Source organism: Drosophila ananassae (genome assembly GCF_017639315.1).
Source record: "Drosophila ananassae strain 14024-0371.13 chromosome 4 unlocalized genomic scaffold, ASM1763931v2 tig00000073, whole genome shotgun sequence".
Taxonomy (NCBI): domain Eukaryota; kingdom Metazoa; phylum Arthropoda; class Insecta; order Diptera; family Drosophilidae; genus Drosophila; species Drosophila ananassae.
In genome coordinates, this window is record NW_025319042.1 from 830,806 (window position 1) to 852,161 (window position 21,356).

The following is a 21,356-nucleotide window of genomic DNA, read 5'->3' on the forward strand; positions in this document are numbered from 1 at the left end:
TGTCACTGGAACTTCTATTTTTCCCCCGTTTGGGTCTTCATATGTGATTGTTCCTTTCTCTGTATTTGTTTCAATTACTGGAACTTGTAAAACTTGAGAAGTTTTTGGGCATATTGGCAAGAATGGACTATAAGTCTGCTGTCTTTCTTCCCGAAATGATGGAAGCATTACGTCCATCACTTTATCATAATTTTTCAGTAAGAGTAAAAGTTTTTCATCGTAAACGCCAGATTTATAACACTCTGTTGCACTCCTGAACTCGTATTCAAATTCAAACATATCAAGAAATTTACACAACAATGAATTCATATGATGACCATAACTCTGATGAGTGCCAAATGGATCAGGTATCATAGTCAATGGTTTATTTAAGTGCTCTCTTAGCATCTCTTGATTTGGCACATTATCTGGTATTTTTCGCAAACCATCCATATCATCTGAAATTGCAATGATTTTGGTTTTTATACCAGGAGCTATTTTTTTTAATGCATTTACAATAACTGTAGTGCGGAAAACCTCTCCAAAGGTTCCTATGTGGGGTAAACCAGAGGGTCCATAACCAGTTTCAAATATTATTTCTTTTTTATTAGGAAACTCTTGCAATATTTTTTCTGCTTCTTGAAATGGCCAACTTGTCATTATCGGGATTAAATAATGTATCTTAACTTAAAGTGCTACTAGTTTCAATGGCTTTTTAATATAATGATATAGTATTAGTGTTAGAGCTATTATTAGAAGGTTAAAGATATGTCCACAGGTAGTATACAAACAGATCAATTATTTAAAGGTCTTACAAGACCTGCAATGCTCTTTGGTGTGAGTTATATGTTTGCAATATTAAACGTCCTGATTTGCATGCTAATTTTCATTAATTCAAATGATTTAAGAGTGATTCTCTTAATGTTACCAGGTATACATGGACTTGGTTATATAGCTTCTGCAAAAGAACCGTTGTTTATTGAATTATTTATGGTAAAATTGGGAAAGTGCTCGAAATGTTTAAATCGTTTTTACCATGGAGCCAATTCTTATGATATTGCTTAACGTTGTGTGATGCTGAGGTTTAGGGCTATTCAATCAAAGAATAAATCTACTCTGAACAGGGAAGTTCACGCTGCTGAATTTATTCCTTATTCTTGCTATTGGAATAGCACAACCTTGATGACAAAAGAAAATTGGTTGGTTAAGGTTATAAAATTAAGTGGTTTTGCATTTGAAACTGCCGATGACGAGGATTTAGTCATACAGAACAACATCAGGAATCAGATGCTAAGAAGCATTTCATCTCCGGCATTTAGTTTGTATTTTCATACTATCAGACGTAAGAAAAATATTTTTTCTGATGAATTTGCAAGTCAAGGTTTGCCGAATTTTTTCGCTAATCACGTAAATCTAAAATGGAGAGAAAAACACGCAACAAGGCAATCATTTATTAATGACCTATACATTACGATTATCCGTAGAGCGGACACAAAAGGAGTAGAATTTTTGTCACATCTACTAAAAAAATTCGGACATGTAACTTCAAAACATGCTTGGGAAAGTGATATACGTGCCACGTATGAAGATTTAGAGGAAACGACAAATCGTGTAGTGACAAGCCTTAGAAATTATTCGCCTAAAATTCTTGGAGTAAAAGAAACTCCAGATGGTTTGTTCTGCGAAATAATGGAGTTTCTATCTAGAATCGTAAATTGTGGCTTCGTTACAAATACGCTTTTTCCGCTAAGAACTGAAATATCAAGGTACTTACCAGTACATAGGTTATTCTTTGGCCGTAAGATGATACAGGTTGTGACTCATAATGAGAGTAAATATGCTGGAATAATTAGTATCAAAGAATATGGAAATCATACTTCTGCAGGAATGCTTGATTCGTTTTTACAACTTCCTTACGAGTTTATAATTACGCAATCTTTTCAATTTATAAACAGGCAAATGGCGATTGGAAAAATGCAGATACAGCAAAATCGAATGATACAGTCTGCAGATAAAGCTATTTCTCAAATAGCAGAAATTTCTCAAGCGCTTGATGACGCAATGAGTGGTAAGATTGCGTTTGGTCAACATCACCTGACTATTTTATGTATAGAAAAAAGTCCTAAATCATTGGATAACGCTCTGTCGTTGGTAGAATCAGAGCTTTCTAATTGCGGTGTTTACCCTATACGTGAGAGAGTTAACCTTGAACCAGCATTTTGGGCGCAAATTCCTGGTAATTTCGATTATATAGTGAGAAAAGCTACAATAAGTAGTCTTAATTTGGCTGGATTTGCATCTCAACATAATTATCCTACTGGTAATAAATTCAATAACCACTGGGGAGATGCCGTTACAGTTTTTGACACGACATCTGGTACTCCATTTTTTTTCAACTTTCATATAAGGGATGTTGGACACACTATGATAATTGGCCCAACTGGTGCTGGTAAAACTGTTTTAATGAATTTCCTGTGTGCCCAAGCGATGAAGTTTTCTCCAAGGATATTCTTTTTTGATAAAGATCGCGGTGCAGAGATTTTCTTAAGAGCACTTAGTGGTATCTATACTGTAATAGAACCAAGAACTAAAACAAATTTTAATCCTTTACAACTTGATGATACCTCTGATAATAGAACATTTTTAATGGAGTGGATAAAGTCTTTAATTTCGGTATATAATGATAAATTTACTTCAGAAGATATTGCACGAATTAATGATGCAATTGAAGGAAATTTTAAATTAAGAAAAGAAGACAGATTCTTGAGAAACCTCGTACCGTTTTTAGGGCTTGCAGGTCCTGATACTCTAGCTGGGGCAATATCTATGTGGCATGATAATGGTTCTCATGCTGCAATATTTGACAATAAAGAAGATTTGCTAGATTTTTCACGAGCAAGAGTATTTGGTTTTGAGATGGCTAGCTTGCTCAAAGATCCTGTTGCTCTTGGACCGGTCTTGATTTATTTATTTCATAGGATTAGTATATCTCTTGATGGCACTCCATCTATTATCGTTCTTGATGAGGCATGGGCGTTAATAGATAATCCAGTTTTTGCACCCAAGATAAAAGACTGGTTGAAGGTACTGAGAAAACTAAATGCTTTTGTGATTTTTGCTACTCAGAGTGTTGAGGATGCAAGTAAAAGTACTATTAGCGATACGCTTGTACAACAAACAGCGACACAGATTTTTTTACCAAATCTGAAAGCTACTAGTGTCTATCGGGATGTTTTTATGTTAACTGAACGTGAATATACATTAATTAAGCACACAGATCCGAGTACTAGATTCTTTTTGGTGAAACAAGGAGTCAATGCTGTAGTAGCTAGAATAGACTTAAAAGGCCTGGATGATATAATCAACGTATTATCCGGACGTGCAGAAAGTGTTCTATTGTTACACGATATATTAAATGAAGTTGGGGACAACCCAAAAGTATGGTTGCCTATATTTTATCAGAAGGTAAAAAATGTTTAAGACTAAGCTGTCATTGCTATTAATTGCGATATTTTTACTAAATATAGACTTTTTACTCTCATATCCAGTGCTTGCAGATGGAGTAAGTGGTACTGACAAGACAGAATTTGTTAGCAGATTTAATTCCATTGGCAGTTTTAGTCGTGCCTCTAATCCTGATTGTGGAGCGTTTAAAACAGCTGCAGCACTTGCTGGAATAGCGATTGCTGTTGGTGCAATATTTACTGGCATTGTTTTGATCGTTTCTTCTGCTGGTTTGTTTACCGCTCTTGTTATTGTTGGAATGATAGCTGCAATTGTTGGAGTCTGGAAAGCGATAGGAGGGCTTGTTGTTTGTGAACATAGTTTTGTTAAACACCCAGTTGCACGTGATCATGATGGAAAATACAAAAATTTTAAATTAGAAGACACAGGTTATAGTGGCTGCACCAATGAAAATTACCAAACAGAAGAGGAATATTTTTCTTGTTTGCAAAATAAAGCTCGGGAAGACGTGAACAAAAAAGATTATGACGGGAAAAGAGCAGAAAAAGAAGCCTTAAATTCTAACGTTCAGGAGAGTACAGAGAGTTATTACTGGCCAAAAAATGGTGTGCAATACAGTGAATATATAGAAGTATGTCATCGAAACCCTTTAACTTTTGGTAATCTTTTTAATAAGGTAGACTTTAATTCCAGAGGAAAACCTGGATACATAGACTTTGATGTCAGGGAGAAAGACACTGGATACGTAGATGGGTCATGGTCCTCGAAGGTTGATGGTGGTCTGGAATGTAGAGTTCTCAAAGCAGGACAGAGCGAACCCATACATGGAGCTACATTCAAAGCAGTGAGAAAAATGGGCAGATTGTGTGTGGAGTTAGCAAGTGTGAAAATGCTTGGTATCGAAATGACTCCTTGGCCGCAAGGGGTTGATATGGGGTGCACGGAATTGCCACCTGACCCACTTGCTCCTATGTGTGAAAAATCTGTGATGATATTCAAAAATAAAGATGGTACAGGAGAGGAAAAAGTTCCTATTGGTAATAATGATGACTATAAAACTATTATCAGATCTAAAGAAAAAAGACTCAACGGACAAGGGGGGAAAATTTTTGTAGGTTATGATAATGCTGGCTGTTTTAGCTCGTATGTTTCTGAAGCTTGTTATAACCAGGCAGGGAGTAAATCATTAGCTCCTATTCCCGTAACTTCTATGATAGTGCAATGCATTAAGGAATCGTTAGATAATTTAGTTGCAGGTAAAGGTGCACCAAATGGTGAGAGTTTTATATCTGTAGCACAGAAAAGGCTGAAAAACACTGTAACTGCTGTTTTAGTTTTAGCTTTAATACTGTTCTCTATAAAAGCCATGTCTGGTGGAGTTCAGAGGCCTCAAGAAATGTATATGTTGATCATAAAATTCGCTTTAGTGATTTACTTCACAACAGGCAGTACCATGTCTCATTATTATGGAGAATTAACTCGTCTCTCAAATGGTTTGTCAGAGATAGTGCTAAAAGCATCATCTGAAAGTAAAGGCATATGTAATTATAAAGCAGGTACAGATTATGAATATACTCGTGCAGGAAAGAGGGTATCTTACAGTTATCTTGCACCTTGGGATAGGCTTGATTGTAGAATTTTATTTTATTTAGGTGCCCCTTTAGATGGAATTGGTGGCAAAATTGGTACTGGAGGTGTTGCAACGTTAGCAGTCTTGCTTGGTGCTGCTCCTGTCTTATTAGTTGCAGGTTCGGTAATCGGTATTATTTTTGCTGGTGGACAAATTTTAGTAGCTCTTGTCTGTATATTTATGGCCGTTCTGATGATGATGGTTATTTTGTGGCTGTGCTATGTATTTATTTTATCTCTAGTTGCTTTAAGTGTAATCATCATTTTATCACCTTTGTTCATTCCTATGGTTTTATTCCAACACACCAAAGGATATTTTGAAGGCTGGGTGAAAGAGTTGATTACCTATAGCTTATACCCGGTTATCCTTTTTGCGTTTTTGTCCTTTATGTTCATAGCATGTGATAAAATCTATTTTAAAAATTTAAATTTTGAACTGGACGAGTCATATAAAAATGAACAACCGGACAAGTCATATGAAAAGAAACAAGCAGAAATCTCATATAGTAAGAAAAAACAGTGGTTTAAATTGAAAGATGGGGAATGTGATAAAAATGAAACTACTCTTGCATGTATGATGCAAAATTATAGCTTTAAAAATAGAGCAGCATACTTGGTCTATTCGACTTTACATACATGGAGTTTGGCAGCTCTCTCATCGGAGAATTATTAAAATTGTGTTTAGTATTATTCCTCTTTTACCACTTTTTAAACATTCTTCCTGGCATGGCTGCTGAACTTGCTGGTAACCATAGAGCAGCACTTGGCTCAGGTCAGACACCTGGACAAATAGTGGGCAAAGCTTTATCTGCTGCCAAAGCTGCTGCTGGGGGTGTTGCTGGAGTTGCTGGTGCTGCTGCTAAGAAGTTGAGTGGTGGAGACAAGAGTAAATCTCGAGGTTCTGGTTCTAGTAGCTCCGAGAGTGTTAACAAAAGCACTGAATGAGTTGGATTTATGCTAAAATTTTTGCTGATAATACCGTTTTTTTTTCTGTCAGGCTGCGGGGAACATCACTGTATTAAGCCAGAAAATTTATCAGGTTTGCGTGAAAAACTAGATATAGTGTCAACAGAGCAGAAATGGGTTGATTCTGGTGTTAATATCTCAGATAGAATAAGAGTAACAGAGATTGATATAGTGCCTAGTAAGGTTAATTTTTGTCCTAAGCAGTATGCAGATTTTGCAATTGGGCCTGGGAGAAATGACGTTGCATTACCATTTGCACTTAAAAAAGGCGATACGATAAGCTTTAGTGTGATTGGAAGTAAAGTGTGTAAAGATAAAGAGAGTGAGACAAAAATCAGGTATTTGAAAATCGACGAAAAGTGTAGCGAGCAAGAAACGGAACATTTTGCACATGTTTTAAATCAAGAGAAATGCCAAGGTGGCAAGGATGGGATATGTCCTAATAAATATATAATAGGCGATGCGCAATGGTTGAGTGGAAGAGAGTACTGGTTTTCGAAGTTAGATCAAGATGAAAGAAAAAAGGAAATTGAAAATATTATTAACTCTATAAAACAAGGAGAGAATATAGATTGCAGCAAGCTTTCAGAGAGCAGTGCAAGTAAGATAGATACGCACATTTTAAATTCACTCTGTAGACGTATATGTAAATTTTCTTCTGGTCGTAGAGGCGAGGATTGCGTGTATATTGAATATAATAATATAGAAATTGAGCTATTCAATGCTTTAAATTCTAGTGGTGAATCTGTTGTTGCTGAAATTATTAGTAACGTATTAAAGGGAAAACAGGTAAAAACTGACATTACATTTCTAAAAGTTGGTATGGATAATGAAACTCTTGAACACATTCCAGGTGGTGGTTTATGTACTAGTTGTGATCATAAGATGGAGAATGACCATCAAATACCAAGTTTAACTTTTAGTCTATGTAGCAGAAATGACAAGAGCTGCTACAATACAAATGACAAAGGCGGGTTCAACATAAGAGTAACGAAGAACCATAGTCTGGAAAATAGCTTGTATATAAGTGTTTCCGATAAATTCCCTGAGCATAAGCCTGGTGAAAATCAAGCGGATATATCTGTAGATATCAGCAAAGTTCATGACATGGAAAACTTGAAAGGAAAATTAAAAGACAAAACAGGCACCATATATTACGGAATAAGAGACCATGGCTGCGATTACAAAAATGAAGGTCAGTTTAGCATTAACCTAACAACTCAAGAGCCACCTACAAAAACTTTTAGTGCAATATATAATTTCTTTGATGAAAAAGTGAAAACTGCATTTTTCGGCTCTAATTATAAAGACCCTAACGCAATTCACTCTGATACTAGTCCTGTAAAGTCTCTTTACGAAAGTTTTATAAAATCAAGCAGAACAAATACCATTAGATCTACTATAATATCACTATTAGTACTATATATAATCTTATATACTCTTTATTACTTTTTTGGATTAACTCATATTTCTATATATGAGTTTTTAATTATATGCGTAAAGATAGGAATCATCGCTCAGCTATTGCAGGATAATAGCTGGGACTTTTTTTATAACAACGCATTCTCTATATTTATTAACACTCCAAAACAACTAATAGAAATAGCAAATTTTAGAGGCACTACTTCAAATGTTTTTGAGTTTCTTGATTTGCCGCTCAATAGGTTCTTGTCATCGCATTCAGTATTGTTAATAGTATCTCTTATATTTTCTGGCCCTTTGGGCATTGTATCTTTTTGCTTGGTGATTTGGGGTTTAATCACAGTGAGCTTATCTATTTTTAATGCCTTATTTTCTTTTATTACATCTATAGCAATAGTTGCGTTATTACTTTCTTTAGCACCTATTTTTATTATTTGTCTTTTATTTGCGTATACTAGGCAGATGTTTCAAAACTGGGTTAAAAATTTAGCAAGATTTGCAATTCATCCAGTGGTCCTTTTAATTTTTATATCACTGATAAGTCAGGTTATGGATTATATTGTGTATTCAGTATTTGATTTTGAGGTCTGCTCTACATGTATACTTAATATTAACCTAAAGATTTTTAACCCTTGTATTTTTTATGGTTATGCTTCCAAATATACACCTAATATTACCGCTATGATGGCTTTTGTTATTTTGGGACACGCTATGAAAGCTTTAGTTGAAGCTTCTTCGGCAATATCTGACTCGTTGTTTGGTGCTTATGTAGCAAGCGAACCTGGAAGACAGTATCAACAAAGCTTAATGGGAACAGTAGGGTTAGATGAACAAAGCGTTCAAAGAAGAGAAAGAGGAGATGCCTCTCAACAGTCAGGTACGTCAAGACCTCAAATACCACAAGGGACTCAAAGGTCAACGCCTCAGATACCACAACCAGGAAGACAGCAATGATAAGTAAAAGATCACTATTATTGATACTGTGTCTTGCAATCACTGGTTGTAATATGGATTGTGTCGAGCCTGGGTTGCAGAGCAAAAACACCAGCGTTAATGTGGATGTTCCAGTTCGTAAAGCCGATAAAATTCATTGGGTTGATTCTGGTCAGGTAATTAGTCAGGGTGAGAAAATCAAATTCACCCTCGATGGATCAGTAAATTTTTGCCCTTTTAAAGAAGACAAAAATCCAAGGAAAGTACTTGTGCCAGCTAGCTTTTGTGCTGATGGCTCAGAACCAAATTATAGTAAGGCTGCGGATATTAATAGTGTACCTAACAATTATGGTGTTAATGAAAGTAAAAACGAACTATGTGGTGGCAAAGGATTTGGCAGCAATAGACGTTATGTGGACACTGGAATTAAAGTAAATCCTGGTGACAAGTTAAGCTTCAGCTTAGTTCCCAGAAAAATAACAATTGATTACGACAATCCAGAAGGGAAAGGCATCAATTTTGATGACAATTGTTATAAAGCTGTAGAAAATGATCGTAAGGAAACTGTATATAAGAAAGCTACAGTGAGTGAAGTACATCAGGGGGGAGAGTTTTTTTGTGATGGTAAAGATGGTACAAAAAATAAAATACAATTTTTACCTCTTGATAAAACAAAAGCAAAGGAAAGCAAAGTGCTAGTTGGCAATGGGTATACCCCATATGATAATAAGGTGCATTTTAATAAAGGTTATATTCAAGACAACGAACCATGGGTATATGGTTCACTACTTGATTTACGCCGCGCTAAAATAGGATTGAACGAGTTATGTGATGGAAAAAACTGTAGTCTTGATGAGAGAAAAAAGTACTCCTCCTATGAGCTTAACTGTTACCATCAAAATATATGCTATACTGAGAAGGGTATATGGAACTATGGTTTAGGTCAAGCAGGAGAACGGAACTGTGTCTCCTCTATAAGGTATAAGAAGTACGATAAAGGAAATAAATGTGATATGTATTCTTATCTAGAAAAAATGGAAGGGAATGTTAAAGCAGGTAGTTTTACTGAAGATGATAAATCTTGGGCTGAGGCTCTTGTTGCAAAAATTGGTGATCCTGATGATAAAAATACCGCTAAAGGTATTCAATGTCTTCCAAAGAAAGAGGGTGCAAAAGGGGATAATATGTGTTCGCAAATTGGCGATAACAATAAATTCGAGGATTTTTCTCTGGAATTGAACAATGATTATCCAGTAAATGACGAGGTAACGCCCGGTAGTAGTGTGATGCTCGCTATCGCAGATTATGGTCATTATTACTATAATAGAGGAGGGTACCATGTTAAAGTGACTAGATCATGTGAATATATTAATGGCGAAAAATTATATGTATATTTAGGTGATGAGCCACCTAAAGATTTGCATGGTGTGGGAACTAATGATTTTAAAGTGGTAGGAGTGAGAGAAAGAGTAAACGGAAAAGATGAGTACACCATATTAGATGTAATAAGCGGAGAACACTTTCAGAACGAAGAATCTAAGAAGATATATTTCGGCATCAATGTAAGCAACGTAGAGAGAGATGACATTACAGATAAAAATGGCAAATATTATGAAAATAATAAGTACACAGTAACTTTATTTGTTAAAAGAAAAATTAATGATTTTATTTCATCGAATGTAAACGGGGTATTTAAACTTATAAAAGAAGAAGTAATTGGGGACAGCGTTAAAGATTCATACAAAGGATATGCAAGAGGTCTTCTTCAAGGGGTAAGAGCTTTGCTTACTCTATACGTTATATTTACTGTCGTTGGCTATATGCTTGGAACAATACAGCTAAGTAAATTTGATTTCATTGTAAGAATGTTCAAGATAGCATTTATAGCTTTTGCCTTTAGCGATAGAAGCTGGGAACTTTTTGGTACAACTTTATCCAGACTTTTTATAGATGGTAGCACTTATTTAGTTGATAGTTTTTCTGGCTATGTAGGAGAAGGGGAGAGAAAATTTGCATTCTTAGACTTGACAGCAGGAGTATTATTCACAGCAGAAACTTGGTTAAAGTTTTTATCATTGATGCTCTCTGGTCCTTTTGGCTTTATTGCATTTTGGGTAATATTCTGCGCTACTTATGCGTTTTTAAAATGCATTATTAGCGCTACGTTTAAATATGTAATATCTACTGTTCTAGTGGCGTTTTTACTGTCATTAACACCTTTATTTATCGTATTTATTCTATTTCAAAAGACTAAACCCTTGTTTGATAATTGGATAAAAACGTTGGCTCATGTTTCATTAGAACCAGTCATTTTATTTTCATTTTTATCTCTTTTAAATCAGTTGATGTATTCAGTTTTATATAACCTCACAAATTTGTCTGCATGCTATCAATGTTTAATTAGCGTAAATTTCTTATCGTATGATCTGTGCTTGATGAAATCAATACTGCCTCTTGGATACAGTCCTGGCACTAGCGTTGATGTTGCACTCAGTACCGGAGAAAGGGCTGGTGGACACTTTGCAGCATTACCTATAGACCTAATCCAGGCGTTTATATACCTCATTATTGCCGGTGCAATGGAAGCTTTTGTTTCTATATCTCAAAGCAACCAGACAAAAAAGAAGATTCTAAAGGAAGTTCTGATAAAACAACGAGTGATAGACCTAAAACATTAAAACAATCAGATCAGCAAAAAAATTCTGATGAAACAATAAGAAGTGATCCTAGTGCTAAAGCTAAAAACAAGGAAGAAAATGGAGAGGAGTAAGATATGAATGATGTTATGGAGTAACTAATTAAAAAGATATTTTAAGTAAAGTTTTAGAAATTTATTCTGTATTTGGAAAAAGTTTAGATATGCAATCACGTTTAGGCAAATGTTGGTTTAGGGTATTACTTCTTGCAGCTTATGTGCTGATCACAGGTTGTAGTAAGAACGATATGCCTTTTCCAAGGTGCATATCTGCTGACTATTTTGGTCCTGAACCTATTGCAGTAAGCGCTCATTTTTCAAGCGATCATGATGCTTTTATTCCAGAAGGTGAAGATGAAAGCGTTATTGATCCTGACACTGGTGAAATTAATTCTGGTTTTCACCATAACCAAGTGGTGAAGTGGAAAGATACTGGATTAGAAACCAATGGAGATAGCTTAATAGTGCGAGTAAATGGTGCATGGACATCTTGGAGTAATAATAACAAGAAGGAATCTAAAAAAGGCAGTTATACCTTACAAAGCTTGGAGCAGTTAAAATATGCAACTAAATTTGAAGGTAAACAAAGTGATAATAGTTTACCTAATTTTCACTTAGTTTGTAATGATTATAAACCTAGCATACAAAAATTTTCAAGTAAGTCTGATACAAGTTGCACTGTAAATTGCAAGTGCATTAATGAAGATGATAGCGCAAATACAGTATCACGTGGTGCTCCATGTTGGTTTACCAATGGTCATGGTGCTTATCTTTTGTTTCAAACGGGGAAAGATGATCCTAACGAAAATCTAAAGTTAATGCGCGATCCTCAATATCCTACTGTACATCTAGGTTACAACTCCGTGGCAGAAAATGGGAGCGGTCTTTTTACTTTAGACAGAGATAGCACTAAATTAAAAGACAGAAATTGTAATGAGTTGAAGTTAAAAAAGGGATGGAAAATATATGTAAAAATATTAGATAGATATTACTTAGATAATGTAGGTGGCTACTCTTTTGAGTTCTTAAGTGGAGTGCAGCAGCCAAGTAGTTTTGGGTTTTTTGATTACATTTATAACTATCTAAAATGTGTATTATTGATTAACGAAAATTGCAAAGAACATTTTAATAGCAATGATCCTGCAGTTGCACAAGCTATGTTCGAAAATATAGCTGAAAAAAGTACGAGCTTTCACAATTTTGTTCTTTCCTTGCTTGTTCTATTTGTAATGATTTCATCGCTTCTTTATCTTTTTGGCATGATACAAGAAACTAAGCATGATATGCTCATCAGAATGATGAAAATCACTCTAGTAATAGTGCTTATATCTCCTGGAAGTTTTAGATTTTTCTATGATCATTTTCTTGTTTTATTCGTTAAAGGTCTTGAACAATTGATAAGTGTAATTACTAACTTTGCTCCCAACATGAACACCGGAAGTATTGCTCAAGAAGATGAAGCTAAGTTGTTTAGCTTCATGGAGGACATGTTCAATAAATTTTTTGCTTATTCTGTTTGGAAAAAGTTTGCAGCGTTTTTACATTACCAAATGTGGGCAAGCCTTCTTATGATACCGGCAATTTTCATAGGGATTGTGCTATACTTCTTGTTGTGCTTGTATGCTTACATAATATTTCTCTCTGGCTTTATGGGTATAGCTTTTCTTATAGCTATCATGCCACTGTTCCTGATCTCTATTTTATTTTCACCGCTGAAAAGTCTATTTGAAGGTTGGATAAAATTCTGTATAAGCTTTTGTTTACAGTCGATTATGATATTTACCCTGCTGTCATTGCTGGCTGCTATTATAATGAACACCTTTTATAGACAACTAGGTTTTACTGTATGCTACAATAAATGGTTCGAGGTAAAGTTATGTGCTCCAAAATGGGTGTTTGGCGGTTTTTGTATCGTTGATAAGCAGTACTTTGGTTGGACCCCAGGGCAAATTTTTGTACCTTACACTCTTGGAGAAGCTTCTTCTCTTAACATAGATAAAAGTATAGAAGGTATAGAAAAGATAAGCAGAGAAGGTGGTACAATAAAATTTACTGGAGGCGCTGGATATATCCCGCTTCCACCGGATTACCCTAAAGATAAAAATGGTGAACATATAAAAGGGTTTCGTTATATAGATTATCCTTTCTTTAATCCAATGCCTGGAACTAAAGATAATCCAGCAGACCACTATATTGCAGAAAGTGATATGGTAGTTAGTAATGGCTGTAGTGAAAAAGATCTAGTGCGCTTAACAAATAGTTTATCTCATGCATCAGAGAGGGCTGACATTATATTACTGATCAACAATATAGAGAAAAGGATAGGTGATGTTAGTGAAATAATAAAACGCTACTGTCAAGATATAAATAAATGCAATAGTTATAGGGAAATAATTAATGAAATAAGATCTTTAGTGCGGAGTGCGATAGAAAAACAAGGTTGTAGAATACTGAAACTTCATGATTTATATAAGGATCCCAACAGTGAATACTGTCAGAAATGTAAAGATTGTGAGGATTGCAAAAATTATCAAGAAAATAGCGATTACCAAAGGGTGCAAGACATACAGAGAGGTTATTTAATCAATGCAGGGGAAATCTTTGTGTTATTCTTGCTTTCATTTTTAATGTTCTCCTTACGCGAGTTCGTACAACAAATGGGCTCAAGTATAGCTGGTGGTGGATTCAGCGTTTACAATATATCTAGAATGTATGAAGCATCGCCTTTGGTTGGCATAATGGAAGGATTAAAACAGCATTATTGGCAAGACGCAATTGGTGGAAAACTAGAATCTTTAGGTAATTGGGCTACTCATTTACCGGATAGATTAGCCGGAGGTACAGCTAATCTACTGGGTAGGATACCAAGAGTTGGAGGAGTGCTGAAATACGCTATTGATGTGCCACGTAAGTTTGTAGGTGCTACTATTGAAGCAACGAAGTTTGCAACATCGCCTGAAAATGATGTTGATAAGCTCGAGGAAAAAATTTACAGGGCATTTGGAGTTGATAAGGAAGATATTACACACAGAAGGATCGGTAAATATTTAGATTATTATAAAGGATACGTAGGATCACATTTGGGCTATACAATAGAAGATGCTATGAAATTTACTTGGGAGCATGGTCTTGGCTCTATAGGAAAGCATGGCTATGATCATAACCTACTCTATAGAGCAAAAGAATATAGGCGAGATTTCTTAGAGAAGCTTCATGATTACACTATCGGCCGTAAGAGAGAACCAGAAAAAGACAATCCTGATCAATCAAATAAAGTAGAACGAGAGTTAGGCACGGAACTAGTAAGAGATAACCATGATCAGCCACTAGAAGAAGGCGACCCTCTTCGACTACGAGGGGGAGGTCAGCCAGATAAGGTAGTACGAGAACTAAGCACAGAACAAGAAGACAAGCCTAATCAACTACAGCATGATCAGCCAACAGAAGAAGATAAGCCTGATCAATCAAATGAAGTGACACGAAATTTAGGCACGGAACCAAAAGGTTCAGATGAAATTGATGATTTTGGATCTGCTTTTGAAGGTATGGAAAAACGTGCTGAAAGAGAAGGCAGAAGAAATCAAGATAAAGTTTACAACCTCTCACCACTTTTTGAAATGAACACTCCAGAAGCTGTAGAAAAACGTGCTGAAAGAGCTAGAAGAAAAGAAGAAAGAGATCGAAAAGACGAAGTTTATAATCTTAAGCCTTTATTTAAAGAACCAAAAAATCCAGAAGAGTACGTTAAGGCACTTTTTGAAATGAATACCCAGGAAGCTATAAAAAAACGTGCTGAAAGAGAGGAAAAAAGAAATCGAGAAGACAGTAAAAGGAAATTACCGGAACCAATGAGGAAACCAGATGCAAAAGGAGATGAGAAGAGGATTGAAGATGAAGACTAATAAAAATTTCAAAGGCCTTGATTATTATAAATTGCAGCAAGACAAAGATGGCAACATAAAGTTAAATGACTACGACGACATTTTAAATGCGCGTAGGGCAAGGGTAGACTTGTTGCGGGATAACACATCACTTGACAAGGATGTCAATTTTGCTAAATTGAATAAAGCTTTGAGTGAGAAATTTGTAGATAATCATGGTTTATTGTCTGAATTTGATAAGGAAGACAAAGAGATTGTACAAGAAAGGATTAAGGTGTTTAGTATTTTAGAAAGTCTTGAAGACCTTAAAAGCGTGAAAAGTGAAGATCTGTTAGAGGTTAGCTTACTGCTGTCAGATCTTAGCTTCATAGAGAGAAATGTTGTACTAAATACCGATCAGAATTCTGATCTAGCAGGATTTAAAAACTGTTGTATGACAGAAGGAACAGGGTAAGCCTGTATTTTCGCCTACATGGCAAGCAAACCGCAAGGAATGCTGATGGAAGTGCAGGTAAAGGAGAATGGAGAAAGCGAATGCCATTTTGTAACGAAATGGATAGAATTTGTAACATTAATTCGCGTGAAAACGAGCAGACTTCCGTTTGGTCCCTCGTGACAAGAAACTTTGTTAACCACTTAAGGTAGGAAAGCAGATGATTACAAGTAAACCTGTAAGTGCATCTACCGAAAGCTTTGAAGCATGGAAGCAGTTGCCATGGAAGAAATGCCAGAAAGTTATTGTGAGGCTACAAAGACGTATTGTTAAGGCTGTCCAAAAAGGAAGATGGGGTAAGGTAAAAGCTTTACAACATCTTCTCACACGCTCTTTTAGCGGAAAAGCTTTGGCTGTTAAGAGAGTAACTGAAAACCAAGGAAAAAACACAGCGGGTGTAGATCGTCAATTATGGTCAACTTGCAATGCTAAATTTCAAGGAATAAAGCAGTTAAAGCAAAGAGGATATAAACCTTCTCCGCTAAAACGGATTTATATCAGTAAATCTAATGGCAAAAGAAGACCTCTTGGAATACCATCGATAAAAGATAGAGCCATGCAAGCATTATATCTGTTTGCTCTGGAACCGATAGCTGAAACAATCAGTGATCGTCACTCCTATGGCTTTAGGCCTAAAAGATCCTGTGCAGATGCTACAGTAGCTTGTCATTTGTTACTGGCAAGTCGTAATCAACTACAATGGATACTTGAAGGTGATATCAAAGGATGCTTTGACAACATTAATCATGAATGGCTTATGAAGCATATTCCTATGGAGAAGAAAATTCTGCATAGTTGGTTAAAAGCTGGCTTCCTAGAATCGAAAACTCTGTATCCCACAACTGCAGGTACCCCGCAAGGTGGTATAATTTCTCCAATACTAGCCAATTTAGCCTTAAACGGACTTGAAAAGTTATTGGAAAGTCGATTTGGTAAACTCGGCAGTAGAAGAAGAAACAAAATCAGAAGTGGAGTGAACGTAATCAGATACGCAGACGACTTTATTATTTCAGGTTTCACACATGAAGTACTGGAAAATGAAGTTAAGCCTTTAGTATCATCTTTTCTTCATGAGCGAGGTTTAATTCTTTCAGAAGAGAAGACAAAGATTACATCTATCACAACAGGGTTTGACTTTCTTGGTTGTAATGTACGTAGATATAATAAGAAGTTAATTATTAAACCTTCGAAAGAAAGTATTAAAAGACTTCTTAATAAAGCACGTACATTGATAAAAGCAAATATAGAGAACACTCAGGCTATAGTAATTAAGTCACTCAACTCTCTACTGAGAGGATGGGGAAATTACTATCACCATGTGTGTGCTAAAAAAGCGTTTAGAAAGATCGACAATGAAATTTGGCATAGTTTATGGAAATGGGCAAAGAAAAGACATCCTCGTAAAGGATTACGTTGGATAAAGAATCGTTACTTCAAAGTAATGGGTCAACGCCAATGGGTCTTTGCTGCACCCATATGCAAGAACAAACCAAAAGAGATACGGTATTTAAGACTGCTTAAGCTGATTGATATACCTATCAGACGACATGTTAAAATCAGAGCGGATGCAAATCCCCTTGACTTAAAATGGAAAAAGTATTTTGATGAGAGAGTGAAACGAACAAGAATGTTAGCAAGCTCTTTCTCAAGAGAAGGTTCTCTACTGTTGGTGTCACCATTAAGAATGATGTTTCCTGAGGAATCATGAAGGACAAGCCGGTTCTAGAAAAGAAGAACTTAGATAAGGGGCTCAAGCGTAGTGTGGGGAAACCTGCATGCTGCGTTTCTAAGGGAGGGGGTAGTAGTAATACTGCTTCCTTACCTGACCAGCTTACTCGCGATAAAGGCTTCGAAAAACGAGCTCAATTATATGCTGCTAAGGCTTACTCAAGGCAAGCTGATAAATCTGGTAAGTACATTGATTTAAAGAAGGTTTTCTTTATTGCTATCTCTAATTGTAATTTATTTCCTGATAAGCTTGATTATATATCCAGCCACACTATAAGAGATGAGAAAACCAATGAGCATGACTTAAAAGATTTTCAATTTGTATTTATTGAACTACCTAAATTTCCTAAGAATAAGGAAGAACAGCTAGAAAGCATAGTGGATCGTTGGTTATTTTTCTTCAAATATGCAGATGAAACTACGGAAGAAGACTTAAGGAAAATAGCAGAAAAAGCACCAATAATAAAGTTAGCCTACGATGAATTAGACAGGTTTAGCTGGAATGAAAAAGATTTAGTAGCTTATGAAGAAAGAATAATGGATCTACGGAAAGAAGAAGCCATTCTTGAATACAGACTTGACCTTGCTACTGAAAAAGGCATCCAAATTGGCGAAGAAAGAGGCATCAAAATCGGTAAAGAGGAAGGGAAAATTGAAGTCGCAAAAGCAATGCTGGCTAATAATGTTGATGTCAACACTATTGTCAAGTTTACTGGCCTTTCTATTAGTGAGATTGAAGAATTAAGTGTGAACGGTACAGAGTAATTTCAAAGTGCATTTGCAGTTGGAACGGATACATTTAATGAGAGTCCCATTTCACGGTGTTCAAATCTACTCCTTCTTGTACCATCTCCCAAAGTGGGCTCATTTCTCTCAGTCGGCCAACATTTTTAGCAACAAGATCTGCTGCATACAAAACTTCTTCTTTAGTTGTAAATCGGCCTAGGCCAAATCTAATTGATGAATGCTCAAGGTCATGGCCATTATTTAGCGACCGTACTACATAGGAAGGCTCAAGAGACGCAGACGTGCACGCAGAACCAGAACTTACTGCTAAATCCTTGATTGCCATGATGAGAGACTCACCCTCAATATAGGGAAAGCTCAAGTTTAGGTTGCCAGGAATTCTATTTTCATAATCACCATTTAAAACGATATCAGGAAACGCTTCTTTTATCTTGTTATACAAAATATCCCTTAATTCTTCCACTCTAGTTGTTTCTTTTTTCATTTCTTCTCTAGCAATACGTGCCGCTTCACCAAAACCAACTGCAAGAGGTGTTGGAACTGTTCCAGAACGCATGCCTCTTTCCTGTCCACCACCACTAATTAGTGGTATCAGCCTAACACGAGGATTCTTTCTACGTACATATAATGCGCCTATTCCCATAGGTCCATAAATTTTGTGGCTAGAGAGACTCATAAGATCAATGCACATCTCATTAACATCAATTGGAACTTTTCCAAAGCTTTGAGCTGCATCTGTGTGGAAAAATATATTATGCTTTCTACATATTACACCAATTTCTTTGACAGGCTGAATTACTCCGATTTCATTATTTACCATCATCACTGAAACCAGGATTGTTTGATCAGTAATTGCTTCCTCAAGCTTTGATAAATCTATAATTCCGTTTTGCTTAACAGGCAAATATGTAACTTTAAAGCCTTCATTTTCCAGATGCCGACAAGAATCCAGAACACACTTATGCTCCGTGCAGACAGTTATTATATGATTTCCTTTATTTTTATAAAAGTGAGCAACACCCTTGATTGCCGTATTATTTGACTCAGTTGCACCTGAGGTAAAGATAATTTCTTTGCTATCTGCGTTCACCAGATCAGCGATGTGTTTCCTTGCTTTTTCCACTGCTTCTTCAGCAGTCCAACCAAATGAATGGCTGCGAGAGTGTGCATTGCTGAACTCACCAAAGTAAGGTATCATCACCTCTAAAACACGGGGATCTACTTTAGTAGTAGATTGATAATCAAGAAATATTGGTAATTTTATTTTAGCATCGTGTATTTTTTTACTTTCAACATTCATAAAGCTACCACGGAGACAAAATTTACAATTATTTTATAGCATTAAAACTTAATTTTTTCAAGATATAATCTTGCATCAAGTACAAAAGTGTCATCCAAGTAGCTGACACATAACTGTACGAACATTTATTTGCGAAAGCAGTGTGTTAAATGTTATAGCCAGTTTTGCCTCAAACACAAAGGCAGTGCCCAGACACTGGGATGACACCCTATTGGTGGCAATTGCTTCCAAATCATAATGTTTGTACAGCTGTGCGCCGTGCGCTGGAATCCGTTTTAGCCCTTATCTATATCTCAGTTCCACCAACAGTTATTGCGTCGACTTTGAGTGTCGGCTGACCAACTCCAACGGGCACATTTTGTCCATCTTTCGAGCATGTGCCAACACCAGGATCTAACTTTAAGTCATTACCAACCATAGATACTTTTTTCAACACTGTTGGACCGTCACCAATTAGTGTTGCTCCTTTTACTGGCTGTGTAATTTTGCCATTTTCTATTAGGTAAGCTTCCGAAGATGAAAAAACAAATTTTCCTGACGTTATATCAACCTGCCCACCACCGAAATTTACTGCATATAGACCTTTCTTTACGCTAGATATTATTTCCTTCGGTGTATACTTTCCGGGCAACATATAGGTGTTTGTCATGCGCGGCATAATAACTTCTTTATAACTGTCTCTTCTACCATTACCAGTTGGGCTTACACCCATGAGTTTAGCGTTCATATGATCCTGCATGTATCCTTTTAGGATCCCATCCTCTATCAATATATTATAACTGGGTGGAGTGCCTTCATCGTCTACGCTGATAGAGCCGCGCAAATTGGGCAGAGTTCCGTCATCAACTACTGTGATGTCACTAGCTGCTACTTGTTTACCCACAGAATTTGAAAATGCTGAGACTTTTTTGCGATTGAAGTCGCCCTCAAGTCCATGACCCACGGCTTCGTGTAACAATATTCCTGGCCAGCCTGGACCTAAAACGACTGTCATTTCTCCGGCTGGAGTTGGAATTGCTTCAAGATTTACCAGTGCTTGTTCTAACGCTTGGTTTGCAACTTCTTTCCACTTTTTCTCAGAAATAAACTTACTATAAGAGTCCCTTCCACCATGCCCTGCAGAACCTCTTTCGGTACGGCCATCTTTTTCTACAATGACTAGCACATTAAAACGTACCAGAGGCCTGATATCGCTTAATCTGTGATCACCCTTTATTATTTGTACAACTTGCCATTCTCCACTTAGAGTTATTTTTACTTGCTTCACGCAGTTATTTTTGGACCTTACATACTCATTAACCTCATTGAGTAGCTTAATCTTTGAATTCAGATCCATTTCATTTATAGGGTTAATCCTCGAATATAGGCTTTTTGTCTCTTCGTTTAAATTTATTGAATTTGTCTTGTTTAAAGACACTGAGCTTTTTACCATAGAAGCAGCATTACTAATTTCTTTTTCGCTGATCTCAGAAGAACAAACGAAAGATGTACTATCTTCACAAAAAGACCTTAAACCAAATCCCCTTCTAGTATTCAAGTCCATGTGTTTTAATATGTTATCCTCAAAAACCAGGGACTCCGACTGGCAAAATTCTAGAAACAGCTCACCACCATCGCTATTGCTCAAAGCGTTATTGACTATTTTATATACGTTATTAATATTAACATTGTTTTGAGCAAAAAATATTTGATCTAGATTTGGCATTACCTTTGAACTAAAAATTGTTTAAGTATATTATTTAACTTTAACATAGTAAACTATAAAAAGCCCGGGTGGCGGAATTGGTAGACGCGCTAGCTTCAGGTGCTAGTAACTTTTTAAGTTGTGGAAGTTCAAGTCTTCTCTCGGGCACTCTTAGCTTCCATATTGCTTATTGAATTAATTAATGTTATAATATAACATATTAGGTAATATTTATGCTATGTATGGTGAAAAAGATAAGTTAGCCTACAGAAAGAAGGTACGAACTTACTCGAAACGCTTAGTTACTACACTATCTACTATCTCTTTCATTGGATACATAGCGGCATTGGTCTTGAATATTCCTGTCTTAAGTCTGTATTTTAGTATTGCCGGCACTATATTCAGTGCACTTTCGTTTGCTTTAAATATATGGT

General features: G+C 36.1%; 1 protein-coding gene and 1 non-coding gene across 2 annotated transcripts; one reads left to right on the top strand and one right to left on the bottom strand.

Moving 5' to 3' along the window:
• Positions 1-17,732: 17,732 nt before the first annotated feature.
• LOC123257886 (cysteine desulfurase IscS-like) lies at positions 17,733-19,285 on the bottom strand. The gene has a single exon (XM_044717855.1). The coding sequence runs from the start codon at positions 19,236-19,238 to the stop codon at positions 17,991-17,993; it is 1,248 nt and encodes a 415-aa protein (XP_044573790.1). The 5' UTR covers positions 19,239-19,285; the 3' UTR covers positions 17,733-17,990.
• A 1,720-nt stretch (positions 19,286-21,005) lies between these two features.
• On the top strand, positions 21,006-21,090 carry Trnal-cag. The gene has a single exon. It is a non-coding gene; the product is annotated as a tRNA-Leu (tRNA).
• The last annotated feature ends 266 nt before the right edge of the window (positions 21,091-21,356 follow it).